The following is a 25,869-nucleotide window of genomic DNA, read 5'->3' as shown; positions in this document are numbered from 1 at the left end:
TCTAAGTAAATTAGATCCACTGCGTTTCCTTTATCTAAAAAATCTGTTACTCTCTCAAAGAAGGAGATCAGGTTGGTTTGGCACGATCTACCTTTTGTAAAACCATGTTGTATTTTGTCCCATTTACCATTGACTTCAATGTCCTTAACTACCTTCTCCTTCAAAATTTTTTCCAAGACCTTGCATACTACAGATGTCAAACTAACAGGCCTATAATTACTTGGATCACTTTTTTTCCCTTTCTTAAAAATAGGAACTATGTTAGCAATTCTCCAATCATACGGTACAACCCCTGAGTTTACAGATTCATTAAAAATTCTTGCTAATGGGCTTGCAATTTCTTGTGCCAATTCTTTTAATATTCTTGGATGAAGATTATCTGGGGCCCCCGATTTAGTCCCATTAAGCTGTTTGAGTTTCGCTTCTACCTCAGATATGGTGATGTCTACCTCCATATCCTCATTCCCATTTATCATGCTACCATTATCCCTAAGATCCTCTTTAGTCTTATTAAAGACTGAGGCAAAGTATTTGTTTAGATATTGGGCCATGCCTAGATTATCCTTGACCTCCACTCCATCCTCAGTTTTTAGCGGTCCCACTTCTTCTTTCTTTGTTTTCTTCCTATTTATATGACTATAGAACCTTTTACTATTGGTTTTAATTCCCTTTGCAAGGTCCAACTCTACTTGACTTTTAGCCTGTCTCACTTTATCCCTACATATTCTGACCTCAATAAGGTAGTTTTCCTTACTGATCCCTCCCTTCTTCCACTCCCTATATGCTTTCTGCTTTTTCTTAATTACCTCTCTAAGATGCTTGCTCATCCAGCTTGGTCTACAACTCCTGCCTATGAATTTTTTCCCCTTTCTTGGGATGCAGGCTTCCGATAGCTTCTGCAGCTTTAATTTAAAATAATCCCAGGCCTCCTCTACCTTTAAACCCATAAATTCTTCAGTCCAATCCACTTCCCTAACTAATTTCCTTAATTTTTGAAAGTCAGCCCTTTTGAAATCAAAAACCCTAGTTGCAGATTTATTTTTGTTAATCCTTCCATTCAGTTTGAACTGAATTAGCTCATGATCACTTGAGCCAAGATTATCCCCTACAACCATTTCCTCTATGAGGTCCTCATTACTCACCAAGACCAAATCTAAAATGGCATCCCCTCTAGTCGGTTCAGCAACTACTTGTTGAAGGAATCCATCAGCTATCGCATCTAGGAAAATCTGAGCCCTATTATTATTACTAGCACTCGTCCTCCAGTCTATATCTGGGAAGTTAAAGTCTCCCATGATCACACAGATCCCATGATCATGATCACATACATGAGATTTGAGAAACTACTAGATGTAGCTAATAGCTGCCACATTGCAAAATGTTAGAACACTTGATCTCAGAGGGAGGATTTTGCTCCTTCCAAAACATATTGACAGGGTTTTTTTAAAAGTAAATAAATTCTGCCCTCAGTGTGTCTGGCAGAATTGAGCAGGAGAGAGTGCTCCTCCACATCCCCGATGAAGCCTCCACCTCCACTATCCATGCTTTTGATCTCTCCCAGCAGTCAAGAATCCCATGTACAGGTTACATCCTTCTGTCTGCGATAAACTGGTGGGATTCTCTATACACCATAAAAAGTCATTGCCAAAGGTGGAGGTGGCCTGCCATTCCAGGACTCATACACACTCAATTAATAATAATAATTAATAATTAATGACTCCCTCTCCTTTTATAGATACATAGAATTTAAGGACAGAAGGAGCCTTTAGATTATCTTGTCTGACCTCCTGTGTAGCAAAGACCATTAAATTTCACCCAGTTACCCCATATTTAATCCAATAATTTGTGCTTGGCTAAAACATATATTCTAGAAAGGCAATCCAGTCTTGGTTTGAAGTCATCAATAGATGGATAATTCACCACTTTCTTTGCTAGTTTGTTCCAGTAGATAATGACTGTCACTGTTAAAAATGTATCTTACTTCCTATTTTAATTTGTCTGGCTTTAGTTTCCAGGCTTTGGTTCTTGTTCTGCCTTTTTCTGCGAGACTAAGGAGCCCTTTAGTACCCAGTATTTTCTTCCAAATTGCCCAAATTCTCTTTTTGCCTCATTACATGGCGGCCAAGCTTGGGTGTTGGTGTCTGTGCCTCACTGCATTTGTCTCTTTTCTCTGCCTTGGGGCCTCACTGCATTTTGCCTCAGGGAGTTGAATCCAGGGGTGGTGGAACAATGTGTATAGTGGTGGTGCTGGGAGCCACTGAACCAAACTGTAAACCCTGTATGTAACGGAAACCACTTCAAGCCAGGGGGTGTGGCAGCCCCCCCAGCACGCCTAGATCCACCACCGATGGTTAAATCTTCCTTTGCCTCAATGTCTCAAGTTCAACCTCTCTTTCCCCCTTTCCCTCCCATCTTGGTGCCTTATGGCTCTTAATTAGTTTCATTTTTTCTCATTGTATCAGTTCTGTTTGGTTTGGCATGCCCCTCTCGATTTTCTTGAGACTTTAATATTTTTGCCTCAGTTCTGCGAAGCATATACTATTCCTTGCTCCTGCTTATCAATAGTCAAACTGTCTCATCTCTTTCTAGAATCTATGTTCATGTTATAGCTGGGTCTTCAAAAGAGGAAGGGATCTCACTGGTCCAAGAGATGCCCTTGGGACACGACAGTGTAAACCTTATTCATTGTATTTTCTGACTGGAAGCCACCCATAATGTGTGGGACTTTGAAATTGGTTTGGAATCAAACCATGTGTGCACAAGTCATGGAGATCACCTCCAACCCCTCCAAGAAAGCTGGCTCTTAGTTGGGACACACCCAGGAATCCACAAGGGACACGAAAGAGAGATACATGGACCAACTGTCCCCATTCCACTTTCTATCAATTTTTTAAAAACATCAAAACTGTTATAAAAATGCTTCATTTATTGAAAATTGGGTTTTGTGGAAAACCAATTTCAATAACCATTGATAAAAATGCAATTAAAATGTTGAAAAAATGAAAATGGGTCTGTCTTGAACCCTATGAAATGGAAAGAGCTTAGAAATTTAGATATTTCTTAACATTTTTTAATTTGTTAACAAGCTTTAGTTGACTCTACTACCTGTGTGAAAGAAATCTCCCTGGCTGTCCTCTGCACAGCAGCCACACAGACCTCTCTTCACGCATCCATAAAGTGATATTGATCAGAAACAGCGTCCAGAGAACATATTTCCTAAATAGGAGAGAACCAACTCTCTCCACTGCATCCCCAGAGGAGTTTTGTTTATTTGGGGGGTTTTATGTTATGGTGGCCAAATATCTCTATTTGAAGTCATTTTCTCATTTTTATTGCTACCTCCACATTCCAGTGTCAGAGTCTCTGTGGTATCTGTTAGCAGCTAAAATTTTTCATTGATTCTGATGGTCTTTTCTGTTGCTGCCTTTTGGAGCCTATTTTTTGTTTGGGATATCCTCAAACTTCTTATTATTCAAGTGTGAGAATCCTGTCGAGACAGTGGCCCTTCTTCTCCAGTATGTCCAAGTTGCAGTGGAGAGTGATGGTCTCAGGGAGCCAGTTGTGGCACCCTGATTTGGGGCTGCCTGGCCCCAGCGTAAGTTAGAGCAGAAGGACCCTGCTCTAAACTGTGGTGCTGACGTAAGATCCAGGACTGTCCTTACCCATACGCAAAGTACGCAGCTGCGTGGGGCACCAGGAAACTTGGGGCACCAAATTTCCTGGTGCCCTGCGCGGCTGCATGCTGCTCCAGTCCCTGCCCCGCCTCTTCTCCAGGCCCCGCCCCCACTCCACCCCTTCCCCAAAGAATCATAGAATATCAGGGTTGGAAGGGACCTCAGGAGGTCATCTAGTCCAACCCCCTGCTCAAAGCAGGACCAATCCCCAATTTTTGCCCCAGATCCCTAAATGGCCCCCTCAAGGATTGAACTCACAACCCTGGGTTTAGCAGGCCAATGCTCAAACCACTGAGCTATCCCTCCCCCCTATGAGCTATCCCTCCCCCCTGCCCCCACCCAGCCCCGCCTCTTCCCACCCTGAGGAGTGCAGCAGGGCCAGGCCTACACTCACTGGTGGCAGGAAGTTCAGGGACCCGGCCGTAGCTACGCTGTCAGTGAGTACTGGCGTGCTGGGGGGTTGTTCCCCCCTGGCCCCCAAGCCAGCCCCTCCTCCCTTCCCCTCCCCCGTGGAGGTCTGGGGCCAGCCCCCCACTCCACCCCTGTGGAGGCCTGGGACCCCACCCCCTTGCAGAATAGGGCCCCAGAATAGCTAGGGACAGCACCGGTAAGATCCTTTATCCCAGTGAAGGATTAGGCATAGTGAAGCTCAGTTGTTACTCCTCAGGTCGTCCCTGACATGCTCCTATCTTCCCCTTTACACTGGGGAAAGGGGAATGACTGGTGCTCACTCTATGCCATTCCCCTCCATAAAAGGAATTCTCTGCTAGAAATCTCTGGTGAGTTTATGACCACTTGGCACTCTTCAAGGAGCACAAAGTGGTCAGAGCAGTCTGGAGACTTTGGCCCAATGTCTTTAAAGTATTGGAAATTATGTTACTACATAACTGCTTATCTGTAAGTATCTTATCATTTCTTGTAAAGGGCCATTTTGAAAATAGCCTGTGCAAGTAGTGCATGGTAGCCAATATCACTCATTCAGGCTCACACTCTACCCTCCTCCTGCTGCCTCAAAGGCCAAAAATTCTAAGCTGTGGGAGTTTTGCTGGTCTTGTGTTAGAAGAAACAGTCGTCAGAGTGAGAATCCCGTGAGATTGGCTTCACAGCAGTAACTACAAGCAAATGATTTTTCTTTACTTCATGAAGCAGGATATAGGATTCTGTGACATTTCACAGATTGCTGTTTAATACCCTTTATGTTATTTCTACAGTATTGTTAGATATAGTACATGTGTATTGCACTGAATGGTGAATTGTGCCTTCTGTTTCCATACATGAAGCCTGAATTCTGTGTTAAATGACATGTGGAAGTCTGAGGTATAAGAGGCAAGTTCAAACTCAAGTACCTTTCTGCACACATAAGACTTCTGACATAATGAAGAAGAAATTGTAGGTTTTCCCCATTAGAATATTAATTTTTGAATAATTTTTTCTAATACATTTTAATATAAAGAGAAACTATTTCAGGAAGTGAGAGACAGTTAAGTTATACCAAATTATGAACAAAGGGAATGAAAGATCCTGCAGCAAGAGAGCTGACTAGAAAGAAGGGGTCAAACAACTTAAATTGCTGATGAAATCCACACAGGAGTTGTGAAAGTCAGATTCAGGACTCACATAATTTGTCAGACCACTCTGTTTATTAGCAAAGCGCTTTGCCAATGCACCCAGATATGTGAGTCCCTGCAAAAGCTCAAGCTAACTTATTTATACAGACAAGCCAAAGCCAATTTAACATAAGAGACAAAAGGAAGCAAAAACTGACAAATACAGAATCATAGAATGTCAGGTTGGAAGGGACCTCAGGAGGTCATCTAGTCCAACCCCCTGCTCAAAGCAGGACCGATCCCCAATTAAATCATCCCAGCCTGGGCTTTGATACATACATATGTTATTTGCATCCTAACATTTACCAATCTCCTAGCTCAGTAGAAGCTCTAAGTTAATTAGTTTGAGGACCCATTGTCTCACACTCCTTAATGTTTCTCTTCCTGACAAATATATTTCAACAAACCCTTCAAGTAGCATTTCTTTAATGAATTATAATTTCAATATAATTCATTCTACTTTCACAATCCCTCCTTTTGGTCAAGCTACGCAATGACCAACAATGACTGGGTTCCACATATCAATCGTTCTTTATCTCTTTGTTCATCAGTGATATTTAAAATAATCAAATTAGCCCTCTGGTTTGGGGCAGCTATCTGTGTAGCATGCCTGACACAATTTTGGATACAACAGGAAAGTAACTGAAAACATACAAAAATTATTAGGATTCCAAACAAGAGAGTTAGGGCTCCCTGAAACAACCAGTTTCCTATGCCAGAGAAATTGAAAAGGTTACTTAGCCACTTCAATAAAGAACTTGGCTCTTCGTGGGGAAGATATGTGATTTGTTCTAAGTGGATAGCACGGTCTATTACCTCATTGGTGTTGTCTGGTATATACACACAGCAGTCTTTTCCAATGAGAGCACAAGTCCCTCCTTTTGCCACGAGCACTATGTCCAGTGCCTGACGGTTTTGGAGGGCCATCTGTCGGATTGCCCCTGTTTCTTTGGCCAGGGCTCTTAAACTTTCTCCGGTTTCATTTGCCATTATTTCAACTACTGCTTGTAACCTTAGGAGCCTTTTTGCATGGTGTATTACTCCCCCTAATGGTATGAAGGAACTGCCAATGGCCTCTTCCCAGGGTAAGGGGCTTATGTTATTTACATACCATTGGGCATCTGTTAAGTCCCTTCTTTTCTCCTGAAATTGCGGAGGCGTTCTCGAGGGAAGGTTCCTAGCACTCGGAATTGTGGGAAGAGTCGGGCGGGATAACAGATTCCTGACCAATTAGCTGGTAGTGCAGTATAAGCTCTGGTCCCACACACCCAGTGATGGCCTACTATAGGCCGGGAAGGGTCGGTTGCACCCATTTGTCATATAGGTGTTTGCAAAGGAGTAGTATCCCCCAAAGGGTACAGGGTAATTCTCCTTACGAGGAGTGGTGTTATTTGCATGACATTGAAAGATTGTATTGTTTTCACTAAGGTTACTATAGGGGGAACATGAGTTTGATTTCTCTGTTTGATCCCAGGTTGAGAAAAAATTCATATCTCCATTCCCGGCCCCCCACTTTTTAGTTTTGTTTGAATAATCCCATTCACCATTGGCCACAATACGCTGAAGGCAATGGCTTTTCCCCAGATCCAGCCCTGTCCCATTACACACCCAACACCAATGACCTTTTCCCTCCACCACATTTATCCATTGAGATGCATTTATTCCCACCGCTTCCCAAGTGTCATTGCTGTTCCATATTTTGTTAAACGGACGAGGCCCTCCAGTGAGGTCTGGGGACTTGAGTGGGATAGCCAGGACAGGAACACCAGTTTGAGAGTGGGCTGGGATATGGCTGCAGACCCAGCAAGTAGAAATATTTAGGGTCTGAGCTGTCCACACCTGCTGCTGGATAAAAGAATTGTCATCGTGGACTCCCCAGACCATAAGATACCAGCAGCCGAGGAACAGGCAGAGGTGCATGTTGGAGGCAAGGCTCTTCTGGTTCTGACAACCTCAACTGAGGGAACCGTAGTCACGGTTTTACACCCACCAGGCAGTAGGCGCTAGGCTCACTACTGCCTTTTTTTTTTTTTTTGGTCATCTGCTTCTGGCAACCCTTACGAGAGCGTAGATTGTAAGGTATTGCAGACTGTTCCTCTACGTCTTCTTCTGGAGTCAAAATTGACTCTGCGTCGTCCTGAGGTGATGCTTGGTTCTCTGGGGATGGTGCCTTCTTACACTGTGAAGCATGTATCCACGCTGCGATGCCAGATAGTTTAAGAGCCGTCTGTGTAGTAAGCAGTACCTGATGAGGACCCTTCCACCGGGGCTCCAAGGCGTGCTTTCGATGATGGTGCTGTACGTAGACCCAATCACCTGGCTCGAGGTTGTGGCAAGCGTCAGAGGTGGGTTCCGTGGGCCAGGCGGCTCGAACCTGTGAATGGAAGTGACTTACAGCTTGCATTAGTCCCTTGCAATACTGAAGGAGCGCACTGTGAGTCAAGTTCAAATCTGGAACGGGAGTAATGGTAGTCATAGCTCGCATAGGGCGTCCCGTAACAATTTCAAAGGGACTTAATTTATGCCTTTGGTATGGAGTGGATCTCATGCCCATAAGGGCTAATAGTAAGGCTACTGGCCAGCTTAATCCTGTAGAGTCACAAATTTTAGCAAGCTTATTCTTAAGTACATCATTTCGTCTTTCAACTGCACCTGCACTCTGTGGGTGGGAGGGACAGTGCAGCAGGTGTCTGATGTGCGATATACAGTCCAGGTGTTGAACAAGTTGTCCAGTAAAATGTGCACCCCGATCACTGGACAGAGTAGCAGGAATTCCCTTGGCAGGCATAATATGAGTTAACAAACATTTGGCAACAGACAGTGAGTCAGCCTTGCGACAAGGAAAGGCTTCAATCCAACCAGAGAATAAACATACCATAACAATATAAATTCATATTGTTGACACTTAGGCATTTGTACAAAATCAAGTTGCCAATGCAAGAACGGTGCTTGAGGCAGACCCCAGAACCCCTGGGCCACTTTTACAGGTTTGCCAATATTATGGCTTTGGCAAATGGTACAGGCTGCACAGTGGCGGGCTGCAAAAGAGCTAAAATGGGGGGGCCCACCATCCTGTCTTAGTTACAGCAGAGACCATCCCCTCCTTTCCGACATGCGAAACACCGTGTAGCAGGGCGGCCAGAGACGGGTAGAGTGAAAAGGGGGCTACAAAGGCGCCAGTAGGCGAGCGCCAAAAAGAATCAGGATGTAGAGAGCAATCTTGGGCAACCCAGAATTCTTTCTCGGTTTCTGGGGCAGAGTCTTGGAGCAGGGCGAGGTCAGTGAGGGACCAGGAGGGTAAGAGGAGAGCAGAGAACAAGGGAATCAGACATTTCGACTAGGGGCGCTGCAGCAGCCACAGCACGCAGGCAGGGGGGTAAGCCTTGGGCAACAGGGTCTCAAGTGGCAGAGAAATAAGATACTGGGTGGTTCTTTTCTCCGTGCATCTGAGTGAGAACTCCAAGTGCACAGCTAGATTGTTCATGTCAGAAAAGGGTAAAAGGCTTAGAATAGTCAAGCAGCCCTAAGGCAGGGGCAGAAGCCAAACCCTGATTGAGGGAAACAAAGGCAGAATTGGCCTTAGGGAGCCACGGCATGGGGTCAGGCACAGAGAATCGAGTGAGTTCCTGGAGAGGTTTTGCAAGGGAGGCATATTGGGGAATCCATTGTCTGCAAAATCCAGCCATGCCTAAAAACTTCCGGACTTGGCGTGGGGAGCAGGGTCGGGAAAAGCTAAGGATAGCTTGGACGCGGGTGGGAGAAAGTGCACGGGAAAACTGGGAGAGGAGAAAGCCAAGGTATGTGACAGAAGCTTGACAGAGTTGTAGTTTAGAGCGAGAAGCTTTGTGACCTTTATTTGCTAGGGCAGTAAGGAGCACTAAAGAGTCAGTTTCAGAGGCAGACAATAAAGGGGAACAGAGGAGTAGATCATCTACATATTGGACTAGTATGGACCTGGACGGGAAAACAAGGTCAGCAAGGTCTCGGACTAATGCTTGGGAAAAATACGATGGGCTTTCAGTATACCCCTGGGGCAGTGTGGTCCATGTGTACTGTTGCCCCTTGTAAGTAAAGGCAAACAGGAACTGGGAGTCAGGGTGAACCGGGACAGAAAAGAAAGCAGAGCACAAATCAACAACAGTAAAATGAGTTGCATCTGGTGAGATAGAAGCCAGAATCTTTGAGAGGGGCAAGTTTTGATTCTGTCCACTTATGATTTTCCTCTTCCCACCACTGCGTGAAACAATCAACCTCTCCTTTTGCCAATTTAATTTTAGGTTGGCCGAGTTTGTCTTTTAAGATGTCTACTCAGTCTTTGTCCCAAGATCCTAACAGTGGCCACTGAATTTTGGGATTCTCCTGAGTTAGCCTAGACCATTTTTCCAGAAATTTACTGGAGTCCGGACCGTTCCTAAAATACATAAACTGAGCCAGCGTTCCTTTAGGGAACTGTCCCGACTTAGACGTCTGGTTACCCATACAGGAGGACTTTACGCACCAATCACACAAGAAGGAAAGTCGGGTTCGTCAGAGCAATGCCCGGTGCAACACACAAAAGGAGCCCACAGGCTAATGCCTCAATCGCCCTTGCTTTCACACCAAGGGTTTTACCCCAGGCGCGGTGCGGCTGCGATTGTGCAGATTTCCCTCACTCAGACTGTGGGGACAGGAACCCTTTGGTCAGCCGATCCCCAGACGGAGACGGCGCCCAGACTCAAACATACCACAGGGAGGATGGACAGACACAGAGACAAGACAGTCCTCAGTCCGGACAAAACACAGAAATAATTACCTGACCAGATTCCTGATGTCAGATCCCGGGATCCGTACCAGAACAGAGTGGGAACCAACAGGTTCGATGGTGTAGACTTCACTGTGGTCATGCACCCTTCCATTCTGGCGGAGGTCCGCTCGGGCCAAATGCCCAGGTGCCAGCTTGCCACGGCCGTCCTAAGAACAGTCAGGAGTCACACAGCCCCAGTGAAGACGGTTGCCATCTCGGTGGGACCTCCAAATTGTCAAAGTCAGATTCAGGACTCACATAATTTGTCAGACCACTCTGTTTATTAGCAAAGCGCTTTGCCAATGCACCCAGATATGTGAGTCCCTGCAAAAGCTCAAGCTAACTTATTTATACAGACAAGCCAAAGCCAATTTAATATAAGAGACAAAAGGAAGCAGAAACTGACAAATATACATATCTTATTTGCATACTAACGTTTACCAATCTCCTAGCTCAGCAGGAGCTCTAAGTTAATTAGTTTGAGGACCCATTGTCTCACACTCCTTAATGTTTCTCTTCCTGACAACTATATTTCAACAAACCCTTCAAGTAGCATTTTTTTAATGAATTATAAGTTCAATAGAATTCATTGTACTTTCACAGTATCAAAATCAAATTCAGATAGCAAGGTAGGGAAGGTGGACCTACAATAAAACTGTGCCATGGTCCAGAAAAAGTGTTTTGAATATACAGTGTTATGGGGCGGGGAATAGAAACAGGGAAAGATCATCAAGGCCAATACAATGGTTTGTCTCAATTCTTAATACTACTTTCCTCAATTTTCACCTTCCCTTACAGGCCCCTCTTTCTCTAGTATTATTGCATCGAGATCACTGTATATCTTTAAATTATTCTGTTTATGGACACACAGTAGGCCAAATTCAGAAGTATATCTGAACTGGTGTAATTTACACCTACTTCCAAGCCTTTCAATGTGTAAATTACAGCATTACCTTCACTCAGCTTCCTCATGCTTCCCTGTTGTGTAAGATATAACCTCTGACACCTCCCCTCTGACTGACCGTCCAACTCTGGAGGAGTCCAAGTTAATGAATTTGAACAAATGCATATTTTAAAATAAATGTGAGGTATGTAACTTGAATTCTACTGTTTAATTAAAATGAATATTTGCCTGTGAAATTAAGGTGTAATTAATGATTGTACAATGTAATGCAGATATTTTTTAATGTATTCTACCAGGCACTTAGCATTTATTTCTTTACCTTAATTGCATTTTTAGGGCTTGATTCTGTTCCTGCGTTTGATTGAAAATGCATAGGTGCACAACACTGCATATTTTCGGACATCGAGCACTACATCTGTGGATCCAGTGTCAAGAAGCAAGCCCTTCTGGCATTAGGCTACATTGCAAAATTGAGCCTCATTAAAATATTTTATTACCTATGATTTTAAAGACAAACTATAGTGGAGAAAAAAGACATGCTGTAGTGACTGAATCAGACACCAGCAACAAAGGCAAATATTTCAATTTAACACTAACTTGAAAAGCCTGCTCTTTCATATAGCATCTCACTTCTGATTTGTTGTAATGGAAACTTTGCAGCCCATAGTCTGAGCTCATAGCAAGTCTTTATATTGACTAATTTCAATTAATTCAAAACTTACTGTTTGTCCACTATAGCCTGATGTTGTTTTTTTTTTAAAGATGTTTAGTTTAAAACCATTTCTAAAGTTTATAGTGTGTTATATATTAGGTAGGCCCTGCCAGGCTCACTAGACTAGTATAAGCACTTTTCTGGAAATATAAATGGTTTGAGACCCATGTTGTGCTCTCCTCCCACCACAGATTTCCTATTAGTCCTGAAGATCATCCACCAAAATTATCAGACACATAGATGAACACGGTTTGTTGGGGAAGAGTCAACAGGGATTTTAAAAAGGGAAATCATGCTACACCAATCTATTAGAATTCTTTGAGGGGGTCAAAAAACGTGGACAAGGGTGTACTCGGACTTTCAGAAAGCGATGGACCTTGTCAAAGACTAAAGACTTTTAAGCAAACTAAGCAATCATGGTGTAAGAGGGAAGGTCCTCTCATGGATCAGTAACTGGTTAAAAGACAGGAAACAAAGGATAGGAAGAAACAGTCAGTTTTCACAGTGGAGAGAGGTAAATAGCTAGGTCCCACAAGGATCTGTATTGGGACCAGTGCTGTTCAACATATTCATAAATGATCTGGAAAAAGGAGTAAACAATGAGGTGGCAAAGTTTGCAGACACTACAAAATCAATGGTTATTAGCCAGGATGGGCAGGGATGGTGTCCTTATCCTCTGTTTGCCAGAAGCTGGGAATGGGTGACGGGGATGGATCACTTGATGATTATCTGTTTTGTTCATTCCTTCTGGGGCACCTGGCATTGGCCACTGTCAGAAGACAGGATACTGAGCTAGATGGACCTTTAGTCTGATCCAGTGTGGCCATTCTTATGTTCTTAAATTTACTCAACATAGTTAAGTGCAAAGGTGACTCCAAAGAGTTACAAAAGAATCTCTCAAAACTGGGTGGCTGGGCGGCAAAATGGCAGATGAAATTCAGTGTTGATAAATGCAAAGTAATGCACATTGGAAAACATAATCCTGATTATATGTACAAAATGATGGGGTCTAAATTAGCTGTTACCACTCAAGAATGAGATCTTGGAGTCATTATGGATAGTTCTCTGAAAACATCTGTTCAAAAACGATATATTAGAAATGGAAAAGGAGATTAAAAACACTGGGACTGTTCAGCTTGGAAAAAAAGACACCTAAGGGGGGAGATGATCAAAGTCTATAAAATCATGACTGGTGTAGAGAAAGTGAACAAGGAAGTGTTACTTATCGCTTCTCATAACACAAGAACTAGGGGTCGCCCAGTGAAATGAATAGGCAGCAGGTTTAAATGAAACAAATGGAAGTACTTCTTCACACAACACAGTCAAGCTGTGGAACTCATTGTCAAAGGATGTTGTGAAGGCCAGAAGTATAACTGGGTTCAAAAGAACAAGATAAATTCATGGAGGATAGGTCCATCAATGACTATTAGCTAAGATGGTCAGGGATGCAACCCCAGGCTCTGGGTGTCCCTACGCCTCTGACTGTCAGATTCTGGAACTGGATGACGGGATGGTTCCTGCGAATCACCCCATTCTATTCATTCCCTCTGAAGCATCTGGTGCCGGCCACTGTCAGAAAACTGGATTAGGGCTAGATGGACCATTCGTCTGACCCCTTGTGGCCATTCGTATGTTTACCACCAGAGTTCCTATTTTTGCTTTTGCTTCTCCAGCCTTCAACTTCCAACTTTTCCTACTGTTTCATGGTTCTGTCAATGTGGGTCAAATTGCAGGAGACATTTGCTTCCAGAGCTCGTTTACTGTTTCTCACAAGACAGCTGCAATAATATTTCTACAGAGTGATGTGAAGGTCCTTACCTCTGCTCCTGCAGCCATATGGTCCTGATCCAACATCTGCTGAAATTAGTCGGAGTCAGGTCAAGCCCTAAAAGTGCCATTTCTGCAGCATCCTCAACCTCTGTCAGCCATGGAATGAAGGACAAATTCTCGGTCTCAAAATGGAATCCTTGCATGCCTTGTACATTTTACTCCTGCCAGTCTGGCCTATCAGCAGCATTTCTGCATTTTAGTTTATCTTTTTCAGTTACAGCATGAATTCTTCTCTGGTTAGCATGATTCACTCAGTTTTTCTTTTTGGAAACCATTCTCAATTTGACACATCATGTAGATCTTATAAGTACAGGACTTTCCACCTTCACCATTCAGTTTAATCACCCGTTTTGATCGGGGTCTATTAAAAATATCATTGGGAAAACAGTATATTTTTTGCTAACAATCTTTTTATAGGGTTTTTTTTCAGTTTTGAAAACTTATTGTTTGAAATATTTAACACTAGGCTGGACAAACCCATGGAGAATAGACTACTGAGAGAACAATCTTGTGCTAGGCCCTGCGTTCAAGATTGGGAGAAGGGCACGATGTAGATGGTTTCTGATAGGGGTTTTTCATTTCAGATTAATTTGATTCTACATAACGATGCATCCTTTTCTTTGACATGTCCAGTGCTGAAGCTAGGCGTATTGCTGGTGATGTGTTGACCTTTTGTTCCCTTGGCAGTGTCCTGGACAGCCCTAGCAGACTTGATGAGGAGCACAGACTTATTGCCCGATATGCTGCCAGGCTGGCTGCGGAAGCTGGAAATGCAGTAAGTAAATGCATTGATTCTCCAATTTGATTTTCTCTGGCTCTTTTCTTATTAAGGAAGGTAGCAAAATGTTTTTCAGAGCTTTGATTAGCAGCTTAATATTGTGCTAAATTGAGACAAATTGTCTTTTTTTCTGCTTAGCTGATGTAAAATGAGGCATTACTTCCCTTTCCACTCCTTTCTCACTGTTTATAGCATGAATAGCACCTTCCCAGTATTGCACTATACCCCTTCTCAAGAAGGTTAGGGAAAATGTCCAGGAAATGGCAACATGATTACAAGCATGGAAAGACTGTCACATGGGAAGAAATTAAATAGATTAGTCCTACATAGTGTAGAGAATGGACAAATAGGTGGACACATGATAAAGGCATATAAAATATCATATGCTACAGAGAATGTAAATCAGTCACTATAGTACAAGAAAAAGGGGGGAAAGCCAATGAATTAAAAAGCCAAAAAATTTAAATTGATAAAGGAAAAACTTCTTCACACAGCACATAGAATCACAGAAATGTAGGACTGGAAGGGACCTTGAGAGGTCATCTAGTCCAGTCCTCTGCACTCAGGGCAGGACTATGTAATAACTATTGATGTCTATGTATTATAGTACTTCTAGCACCTTTAGCTGGAAGAGCCCAGAGGAATCTGGCATGTGGATTTAGGAATGGGAAGAACATAGGTGATTTTGAGGTTGCAGACAGGAAAACCCAGAGAACCCCTGCTTCATTAGCATTAACTTACCTGTGAATTCCCTCAGTATTTCCATCAGGACATGGACTCTCTATGCATCCTTCAGTTCAGCAGCAATGAACTCTGGTTCCTGCAGCTGTACCTACTCACTCCTGGCCAGTGTTCCCTTTTCATCTGAATTAATTGCCAAAAGATATCATAGGGAACTTGGAGAACCTGCAGAACTAAGAATTTAGTGAGAGTTAATAGAAGATTAGCTGTTTATATCAAGGTTATAAATATTTGACTTTTTCACACTAGCTGATGCATTCCCATGGGAAGACATAGCATTTGGACTGACAACCTTCCCCCGGTTTCAGCTGGGAAGTTCTGCTCTGAACTACAGCCAGGGTTCTATAAAAGCACCAACAGCAAAGGCCACCTAAATATGCACTTAATCAGATTTTCCAGGTGATGGGGCCATGCTCCCTACTATGATCCCTGCCCATTGTAGAGATTACAGATATGCAGAACTCTGTGGTCAGGGTGAATGCAAGATTGTTTATGTCCTGTTTATACAGACTCCTTACGATATACCTCCTATGTCCACCCTGAATAGTAGCTCTAAACTTGCACAACTAACACTGCCTTAATGACACACTCTAAGGCCTGCTCTGATTAGCTCTGGGCTTGTTGGTGTGGAGTGGGTTGATGGAGTCTTGCACTCAAAGCCCCACTGTATCCCTTCATCCCCAGCTCAGATAATATGACTACCTCATCAGCATTTCAGAATTATGAATACCCACCTTGTCCTCAAACAATCTTCAAAAGTAGGACTATCCACTCCAAGCCAGTGAACAGTCTGAATTTCTTCTGCCACAGTGTAAGATGGATTGAACAGTACGACTATGAATAGCCATATGAATGCTTCTTGCTACCTCTGGCAGTATAAATACTCTCATCATCTCCTCCTGCAGTGTGTAGGCCCTTTTACTAGCTCCATCAATATGCATTCATACAGTGATCTGAATTCCTGAAGGGGTTATGAGCAGATATTTTCCTTTTGTAGAGCTTTAATAACAAGAAGAAAAGGAGGACTTGTGGCACCTTAGAGACTAACCAATTTATTAGCGCATAAGCTCACGAAAGCTTATGCTCTAATAAATTGGTTAGTCTCTAAGGTGCCACAAGTCCTCCTTTTCTTTTTGCGAATACAGACTAACACGGCTGTTACTCTGAAACCTTTAATAACAAGAAATCTTTTAAAATTCTAGAAATGGACACATCAGCTCCTCATTATCCCTTTGATGGGGCTGTCGAGGAAATCTCTGTATTTGAATTTTCTGAAGTCATTTAATTCACTACACACACATGTATTGCTCTAATGGTACAGTATTTAAGTGACTGTTCTCTGTTGGTGGGAAACGGGGTAATCTGAGTAATCTTTGTGTAAAACTTAAAGTTGCTGAGAAGCTTAATAATTTATTTGCGTCAATCTTCACCACAGAGAATGCTGGGGAGATGTCTATCCCTGACCTATTCTAAATTACTAAAAGTGAGGTACTCTCAGAGATTGGTGATGTCAGAAAAAGATGTGCTGAAATAAATCGATGATTTAAAAACCAGAAAGTCATCCAGTCCAGATGGTGTATATCCAGGAGTTCTGAAGAAGCTCATGTATTAAGTGGCTTAGCGGGATAAAAGAGAACTGGTTGACAGGTTATTTAGACTTTCAAAAGGACTTTGATAAGGTACCTTACAAAAGGCTATTAAAGAAGCTAAGTCATTATGTGGTGAGAGGCAAATTATTGTCATAGATCAAAAACTGGTTAGGAGATAGGAAACAGAGTAGGAATAAATGGTAAATTTTCATTGTGGCAAAAGGTTAAAAGCAGGGAGCCTAAAGGTTCTTTACTAGGTCAGGTGTTATTAAATATATTTAATTATCTGGAATGGGATGAATAATGAAGTAGTAAAATTTGTAGAAGACACAAAGGACCTTCACAAAACAGAGAATTAATCTGAAAACAGCAAGATAAAATTCAGTAAAGACAAGTGCAAAGCACTGCGTTTACGAAGGAAAGAATCAAATGCACAACTACAAAATGGGGAATAACTGGCTAGGTGGTAGAATTCCTAGAAAGGATCTAGGGGTTATAGTTGATTATAAATTGAATATGAGTCAACAAAGTGATGCTGTTGCGAAAAAGGCTAATATCATTCTGGGGTGTATTAACTGCAGTGTTGTATGTAAGACCTGGGTGCTAATTGTCCTGCTCTGCTCAGCACTGGTAAGGCCTTTGCTGAAGTATTGTGTCCAAGTCTGGGCACAACACTTTAGGAAAGGTGTGGATAAATTGGAGGGAATCCAGAGAATAGCAACAAAAATGATAAAAGGTTTGGAAAACCTGACCTATGAGGAAATGTTAAAAAAACTGGGCATGTTTAGTCTTGAGTATCAACTCAGAAAAAGGAAAGGAGTACGTGTGGCACCTTAGAGACTAACCAATTTAACTCAGGAAAAGGTCCTCCATGTCATCGGAGACAGCTCAGTGAAGGCCTCAGTTCAATGTGGTGCTACAGGCAAAAAAGGAAACAAGATGTTAGGCTGCATAAGGAATTTGAACCCTGGGTGTGAGCTGATATAGAATACTGGGTGCATATTGGTCACCCCATCTCAAAAGAGATATTGAAGAGTTAGATGGGTTCAGAGAAGGGTGATGAAAACGATTAGAAGCATGGAAAACTCATATGAAGACAGGTTGAAAAGTTTAGGATTGTTTACCTCAGAGATGAGAAAGAGGGAACATGAAAGAAATATGTAAAATGAATGAATGAATTTGGATTAACTTCAAAAAGGAGAACTACACAAAAGTGAGGAGTTAGAGTGGAAATCAAAAGGAAAGGTCACAAGAGTGAAATGCCTGAAAGCTGTATGTAAACTTTTTAAAAATACATAACACAGGCTCACACTGTAGGTATACCTCAAATTAAAAAAAGCAGTAAGATAACCAAAAAAATGCCACCATGGCTAAACAAAGTTAAAAGAGTCAGTTAGAGACAAAAAGACATCTTTTAAAAATTGGAAGTCAAATTCTACTGAGGAACATAAACGGTGGCAAGTCAATCATAAAAGTATAATTAGGCAGACCTAATTTGAAGAGCAACTAGCAAAAGACACAAAAACTTACAGCAAAAGAATTCTAATGTACATCAGAAGCAGGAAGCTTGCCAATCAGTGGGGCCACTGGAAGATCGAGGTGCTACAGGAGCACTCAAGGAAGACAAGGCTGTTGCACAGAAGCTAAATTAATTCTTTGCATCAGTCTTCACTGTAAAGGATGGGTTTCAGAGTAACAGCTGTGTTAGTCTGTATTCGCAAAAAGAAAAGGAGTACTTGTGGCACCTTAGAGACTAACCAATTTATTTGAACATGAGCTTTCATGAGCTACAGCTCACTTCATCGGATGCATACCGTGGAAACTGCAGCAGACATTATATACACACAGAGATCATGAAACAATACCTCCTCCCACCTCACTGTCCTGCTGGTAATAGCTTATCTAAAGTGATCATCAAGTTGGGCCATTTCCAGCACAAATCCAGGTTTTCTCACCCTCCACCCCCCCACACACAAACTCACTCTCCTGCTGGTAATAGCCCATCCAAAGTGACAACTCTCTTCACAATGTGCATGATCATCAAGGTGGGCCATTTCCTGCACAAATCCAGGTTCTCTCACCCCCTCACCCCCCTCCAAAAACCACACACACAAACTCACTATCCTGCTGGTAATAGCTCATCCAAAGTGACCACTCTCCCTACAATGTGCATGATAATCAAAGTGGGCCATTTCTAGCACAAATTCAGGTTTTCTCACCCCCACCCCCATACACACACAAACTCACTCTCCTGCTGGTAATAGCTCATCCAAAGTGACCACTCTCCCTACAATGTGCATGGTAATCAAGGTGGGCCATGTCCAGCACAAATCCAGGCTTTCTCACCCCCGCCCCCTTTTTTTCCAAGGGACACACACACACACACACACAAACTCACTCTCCTGCTGGCAATAGCTCATCCAAACTGACCACTCTCCAAGTTTAAATCCAAGTTTAACCAGAACGTCTGGTGCGGGGGGGGGCGCGCATAGGAAAAAACAAGGGGAAATAGGCTACCTTGCATAATGACTTAGCCACTCCCAGTCTCTATTTAAGCCTAAATTAATAGTATCCAATTTGCAAATGAATTCCAATTCAGCAGTTTCTCGCTGGAGTCTGGATTTGAAGTTTTTTTGTTTTAAGATAGTGACCTTCATGTCTGTGATTGCGTGACCAGAGAGATTGAAGTGTTCTCCGACTGGTTTATGAATGTTATAATTCTTGACATCTGATTTGTGTCCATTTATTCTTTTACGTAGAGACTGTCCAGTTTGACCAATGTACATAGCAGAGGGGCATTGCTGGCACATGATGGCATATATCACATTGGTGGATATGCAGGTGAACGAGTCTCTGATAGTGTGGCTGATGTTATTAGGCCCTGTGATGGTGTCCCCTGAATAGATATGTGGGCACAGTTGGCAACGGGCTTTGCCCACCTTGATTACCATGCACATTGTAGGGAGAGTGGTCACTTTGGATGAGCTATTACCAGCAGGAGAGTGAGTTTGTGTGTGTATGGGGGTGGGGGTGAGAAAACCTGGATTTGTGCTGGAAATGGCCCACCTTGATTATCATGCACATTGTAGGGAGAGTGGTCACTTTGGATGAGCTATTACCAGCAGGATAGTGAGTTTGTGTGTGTGGTTTTTGGAGGGGGGTGAGGGGGTGAGAGAACCTGGATTTGTGCAGGAAATGGCCCACCTTGATTATCATGCACATTGTGAAGAGAGTTGTCACTTTGGATGGCCTATTACCAGCAGAAGAGTGAGTTTGGGGGGGGGGGGGTGGAGGGTGAGAAAACCTGGATTTGTGCTGGAAATGGCCCAACTTGATGATCACTTTAGATAAGCTATTACCAGCAGGACAGTGGGGTGGGAGGAGGTATTGTTTCATGGTCTCTGTGTATATAATGTCTTCTGCAGTTTCCACAGTATGCATCCGATGAAGTGAGCTGTAGCTCACGAAAGCTCATGCTCAAATAAATTGGTTAGTCTCTAAGGTGCCACAAGTCCTCCTTTTCTTTTTACTGTAAAGGATGTGAGGGAGATTCCCACACCTGAGCCAGTCTTTTTAGGTGACTAAACTGAGAAACTGTCCCAGACTCAGGTCTCATCTAGCGGATGTTTTGGAACAAATTGATAAATTAAAGAGTAGTCAATCACCAGGACTAGATGGCATCACCCAAGAGTTCTGAAGGAACTCAAATATGAAAGTGCAGAACTACTAACTATAGTATATAACCTATTGCTTAAATCAGTGGATCTTCTGTCTCCAGTAATCACAGTTTATTTGCTGGAATACTGCAAGCACAGCTCCTGACATGTAATCAACCCAGTTAAGACACTCTTAGATCCTGGTTTTATCTATGTTGGCTCTGGAAAAGTTTTGAATAGATTACTCTTGTTTGTCTCAAGCCAGGCTGTGGAATACAAATCATTTTATTGAAATTTGCTGCTCAGGATAGTTCCTCATGCTGAGGGAGGATGAGACAGGTGCAGACGCTGAGTCAGTCTCTTCAGAACTGTGGAAGCTTTAGCACTCCCTGTTGCTCCTTCGAGCACCAGGAAAGGGGGACAAGTGCCAGTTGTGCCCTCATCAGTGCTGGTGAGATTGCTTATTTCCCTGCCATCAGGTTCCAAGTTTAAAGCACCAGTTCTACTTTACCAAGATATTAAGCCTCAGTACCCACGAGTCCCGACACTGGTCTTGCTGCTACTTGGGATGGAACTCAAGGCCCAGTCTAGGATTCACTGGCACTCTTATACCACAGGGCCTTATTATCTCACAAGCTCTACCACTTCATATCACAGCAGGGGACAGTTTCAAGCTCTCAGTTTTTTCTAGCTTGTCAGTAACCTTTTCATGTGTAAATAGTTTGTGTTAGTTTAGGACTTAGGCTCCATAACATAGACATACCCTATGTCAGCATAGTCCCCTAGTGTAGACTCAACCTACACCGACAGAAGGGGATTTTCTCTCAGTGTAGGAACATCATATCCCTGAACCAAGTTAGCTTTGTTGACACAAGCACTCTTCCATCCACACAGCTGCACCTACACTGGTGGTTTTGTCGGTATAACTATGTCGGTCAAGTTGTGGTTTTTTCACACCTGTGACCAACATAGCTATGCTGACTTAACTTTCAAGTGTAGACCAAGCCTTAATGTACATAGTGTTTTGTTTGTAGTGCTTGCTTTCTTTGTATTCCAGCAATACATCTTCCTTTGTTTTTGTTACTGGAGTGATACTTCAGTTCCACGTTACTATGCAGACGTCCCACAATTTAAACTTTATGTGAGGCTGTTATGCCCATTAACTCATTGCCTCATTTGTCTTGGTTAAAAGCCAGTAAGGACTAAGTGCAGCACCTGCAAGTCCTTTACTAGGAGAACACAGCATGTCTGAGGAGCACCTCATGGAGAAATCCATGCTTCCAGCTTTGGATCCGGACTCTTATATGATTAAATGAGTACTCCTCCTCCAGAAGTGCTCTGGCTGCTCCTCTTTCCTCTCTGGCTCTCTCAAGGAGGAAAACCCCGTGAAGACCTACAGAGAGAAGAGGCATTGCTTCCCTTCCCTAGGGCCATCTGCCAAGGCCGCCAAAACTTCCACGTCTCTGGAAGTAAAAACTGTATGAGACCCAAGAAGTTTCCTCAACCTGTCATGGGGACTCCAGCCATTGTATTTCAGTGGATAAGGGTTCTCATAAACCTTCCAGTAAGAGCAAGAGCCCCTGAGTGCTGCTCCCCAGTATTGTCTGAATCATTGCCCTCAGCACTGGTACAGTTGATTTTGATGCCAACCTCATCCCTACTGTTGAGTCCAGTACCCACCATCTACAACTCTGGTATCAGTGGAGGATGGTCAGGAGTTCTTTCACTGAAGAAATGAGTTCTGTCTCAGTACCGTATCCGGGCATGAAGCCTGGCTGAGAGGAATTCAGGATACTGGCAACTGAGAGGTGGCATTTGCAACTGCTTTTTCCTAACTCCTTCATTATCTTGGTTAATAAGAGAAGTTCAACCCAGAGTAGTAATTGGCAAAGTCATCTACAGCCAAAGATTCCAAGGCCAGAAGAGACCATTGTGATCATCTAGTCTGACTTCCTGTATAGCACAGGCCAGAGAAATAATTCCCCAAAATAATTCCTACAGCAGATAGTTTAGAAAAATATCCAATTTTGATTTAAAAATTGTCTGTGATGGAGAATCTACCATCAACTTTTGTAAATTGTTCCAATGGCTAATTACTCCTCACTGTAAAAATTTACACCTTATTTCCGGTCTGAAATGTATCTAGTTACAGTGTCCAGCCATTGGACCATATTAGACCTTTCTCTGCTAGATTGAAGATTAAATATTTGTTCCTTGTGCAGGTACTTATAGACTGGTTTCAGAGTAACAGCCTTATTAGTCTGTATTCGCAAAAAAAAAATGCACTTCATCCGATGAAGTGAGCTGTAGCTCACGAAAGCTTATGCTCAAATAAATTGGTTAGTCTCTAAGGCGCCACAAGTACTCCTTTTCTTTTTACTTATAGACTGTAATCAAGTCTCCCCTTAACCTTCTCTTTGTTAAGCTGTCCTCTTCAAAGGAAGTGTGAATACACCATGTTTGTTAGGGTCCTAGAACATACGTTTTCTCTCACTAGCTAGGAGTGGCAAGGTGGGCAAAATCACATGGGTGGCCCTCATTGCTTTGAGTACTTCCATGACTATTACTTGTACAACTCGGCTATGTTTTTAGAAGGTGGGAATTGTCTCTTTGGTCCCATATTTGTTTTGTCCTAATGTTCTCTGAGTACATCCAATATATGAGAGATTTTCTCTGTGAATCATAGAATCCTAGAATATCAGGGTTCGAAGGGACCTCAGCAGGTTATCTAGTCCAACCCCGTGCTCAAAGCAGGACCAATCCCCAACTAAATCATCCCAGCCAGGGCTTTGTCAAGCCTGACCTTAAAAACTTCTAAGGAAGGAGATTCCACCACCTCCCTAAGTAATGCATTCCAGTGTTTCACCACCCTCCTAGTGAAAAAGTTTTTCCTAATATCCAACCTAAACCTCCCCAACTGCAACTTGAGGCCATTACTCCTTGTTCTGTCATCAGCTACCACTGAGAACGGTCTAGATCCATCCTCTTTGGAACCCCCTTTCAGGTACTTGAAAGCAGCTATCAAATCCCCCCTCGTTCTTGTCTTCCGCAGACTAAACAATCCCAGTTCCCTCAGCCTCTCCTCATAAATCATGTGTTCCAGTCCCCTAATCATTTTTGTTGCCCTCCGCTGGACGTTTTCCAATTTTTCCACATCCTTCTTGTAGTGTGGGGCCCAAAACTGGACACAGTACTCCAGATGAGGCCTCACCAATGTTGAATAGAGGGGAACAATCACGTCCCTTGATCTGCTGGCAATGCCCCAACTTATAGTCCCAAAATGCCATAGGCCTTCTTGGCAACAATGGCACACTGTTGACTCATATCCAGCTTCTCGTCCACTGTAACCCCTAGGTCTTTTTCAGCAGAACTGCTGCCTAGCCATTGGGTCCCTAGTCTGTAGCGATGCATAGGATTCTTCCATCCTAAGTGCAGGATTCTGTACTTGTCCTTGTTGAACATCATGAGATTTCTTTTGGCCCAGTCCTCTAATTTGACTAGGTCCCTCTGTATCCTATCCCTACCCTCCAGCGTATCTACCTCTCCCCGTAGCTTAGCGTTATCCGCGAACTTGCTGAGGGTGCAATCCACCCCATCGTCCAGATCATTAATGAAGATATTGAACAAAACCGGCCCGAGGACCGACCCTGGGGGCACTCCACTTGATACCGGCTGCCAACTAGACATGGAGCCATTGATCACTACCCGTTAAGCCCGACAATCTAGCCAGCTTTCTATCCACCTTATCGTCCATTCATCCAGCCCATATTTCTTTAACTTACTGGCAAGAATACTGTGGGAGACCGTGTCAGAAGCTTTGCTAAAGTCAAGGAACAACACGTCCACTGCTTTCCCCTCATCCACAGAGCCAGTTATCTCGTCATAGAAGGCAATTAGATTAGTCAGGCATGACTTGCCCTGGGTGAATCCATGCTGACTGTTCCTGATCACTTTCCTCTCCTCTAAGTGCTTCAGAATTGATTCCTTGAGGACCTGCTCCATGATTTTTCCAGGGACTGACGAGAGGCAGATTGGCCTGTAGTTCCCCAGATCCTCCTCCTTCCCTTTTTCAAAGATGGGCACTTCATTAGCCTTTTTCCAGTCGTCTGGGACCTCCCCCGATCACCATGAGTTTTCAAAGATAATGGCCAATGGCTCTGCAATCACATCCACCAACTCATTCAGCGCTCTCAGATGCAGTGCATCCGGCCCCATGGACTTGTGCTCGTCCAGCTTTTCTAAATAGTCCTGAACCACTTCTTTCTTCACAGAGGGCTGGTCTCCACCTCCCCATGCTGTGCTGCCCAGTGGAGTAGTCTGGGAGCTGACCTTCTTCATGAAGACAGAGGCAAAAAAAGCATTGAGTACATTAGCTTTTTCCACATCCTCTGACACTAGGTTGCCTCCCTCATTCAGTAAGGGGCCCACACTTTCCTTGACTTTCTTCTTGTTGCTAACATACCTGAAGAAACCCTTCTTGTTACTCTTAACATCTCTTGCTAGCTGCAACTCCAGGTGTGATTTGGCCTTCCTGATTTCACTCCTACATGCCCGAGCAATATTTTTATACTCTTCCCTGGTCATTTGTCCAATCTTCCACTTCTTGTAAGCTTCTTTTTTGTGTTTAAGATCAGCAAGGATTTCACTGTTAAGCCAAGCTGGTCGCCTGCCATATTTACTATTCTTTCTGCACATCGGGATGGTTTGTCCCTGTAACCTCTATAAGGATTCTTTAAAATACAGCCAACTCTGCTGGACTCCTTTCCTCCTCATGTTATTCTCCCAGGGGATCCTGCCCATCAGTTCCCTGAGGTTGTCAAAGTCTGCTTTTCTGAAGTCCAGGGTCCGTATTCTGCTGCTCTCCTTTCTTCCCTGTGTCAGGATCCTGAACTCAACCATCTCATGGTCACTGCCTCCCAGGTTTCCATCCACTTTTGCTTCCCCTACTAATTCTTCCCGGTTTGTGAGCAGGAGGTCAAGAAGAGCTCTGCCCCTAGTTGGTTCCTCCAGCACCTGCACCAGGGAATTGTCCCCTACACTTTCCAAAAACATCCTGGATTGTCTGTGCACCTCTGTATTGCTCTCCCAGCAGGTATCAGGTTATTGAAGTCTCCCATGAGAATCAGGGCCTGCGATCTAGTAACTTCCGTTAGTTGCCAGAAGAAAGCCTCGTCCACCTCATCCCCCTAATCCGGTGGTCTATAGTACACTCCCACCATGATATCACCCTTGTTGCTCACGCTTCTAAACTTAATCCAGAGACTTTCAGGTTTTTCTGCAGTTTCATACCGGAGCTCTGAGCAGTCATATTGCTCCCTTACATACAGTGCTACTCCCCCACCTTTTCTGCCCTGCCTGTCCTTCCTGAACAGCTTATATCCATCCATGACAGTACTCCAGTCATGGGAGTTATCCCACCAAGTCTCTGTTATTCCAGTCACATCATAATTCCTTGACTGTGCCAGGACCTCCAGTTCTCCCTGCTTGTTTCCCAGGCTTCGCGCATTTGTGTATAGGCACTTGAGATAACTTGCTGTTTGTCCTGCTTTCTTAGTATGAGGCAGGAGCCCTCCCCTTTCGCATTCTCCTGCTCAT

General features: G+C 43.5%; 1 protein-coding gene across 19 annotated transcripts in view; it reads left to right on the top strand.

Annotated features, from left to right (window-relative positions):
- Positions 1-25,869, top strand: part of DTNB (dystrobrevin beta) — a 389,020-nt gene that overhangs the window by 243,674 nt on the left and 119,477 nt on the right. For 16 of the 19 annotated variants that reach the window (XR_012157855.1, XR_012157851.1, XR_012157853.1 and 13 more), the window contains one exon: positions 14,198-14,285. Coding sequence is in view for 2 of the 19 variants with exons in the window: in XM_073335462.1 (XP_073191563.1) it covers positions 14,198-14,285 (88 nt within the window). In the remaining 17 variants the exon portion in view is untranslated. Of the gene's footprint in view, positions 1-11,304; positions 11,541-14,143; positions 14,286-25,869 lie in introns of those variants that run through there. The other 3 variants (XR_012157864.1, XR_012157866.1, XR_012157865.1) reach the window with 2 other exon arrangements.

Source organism: Lepidochelys kempii, chromosome 3 (assembly GCF_965140265.1).
Source record: "Lepidochelys kempii isolate rLepKem1 chromosome 3, rLepKem1.hap2, whole genome shotgun sequence".
NCBI classification, from domain to species: Eukaryota; Metazoa; Chordata; order Testudines; family Cheloniidae; genus Lepidochelys; species Lepidochelys kempii.
This window is presented reverse-complemented; position numbering and strand designations above follow the sequence as displayed.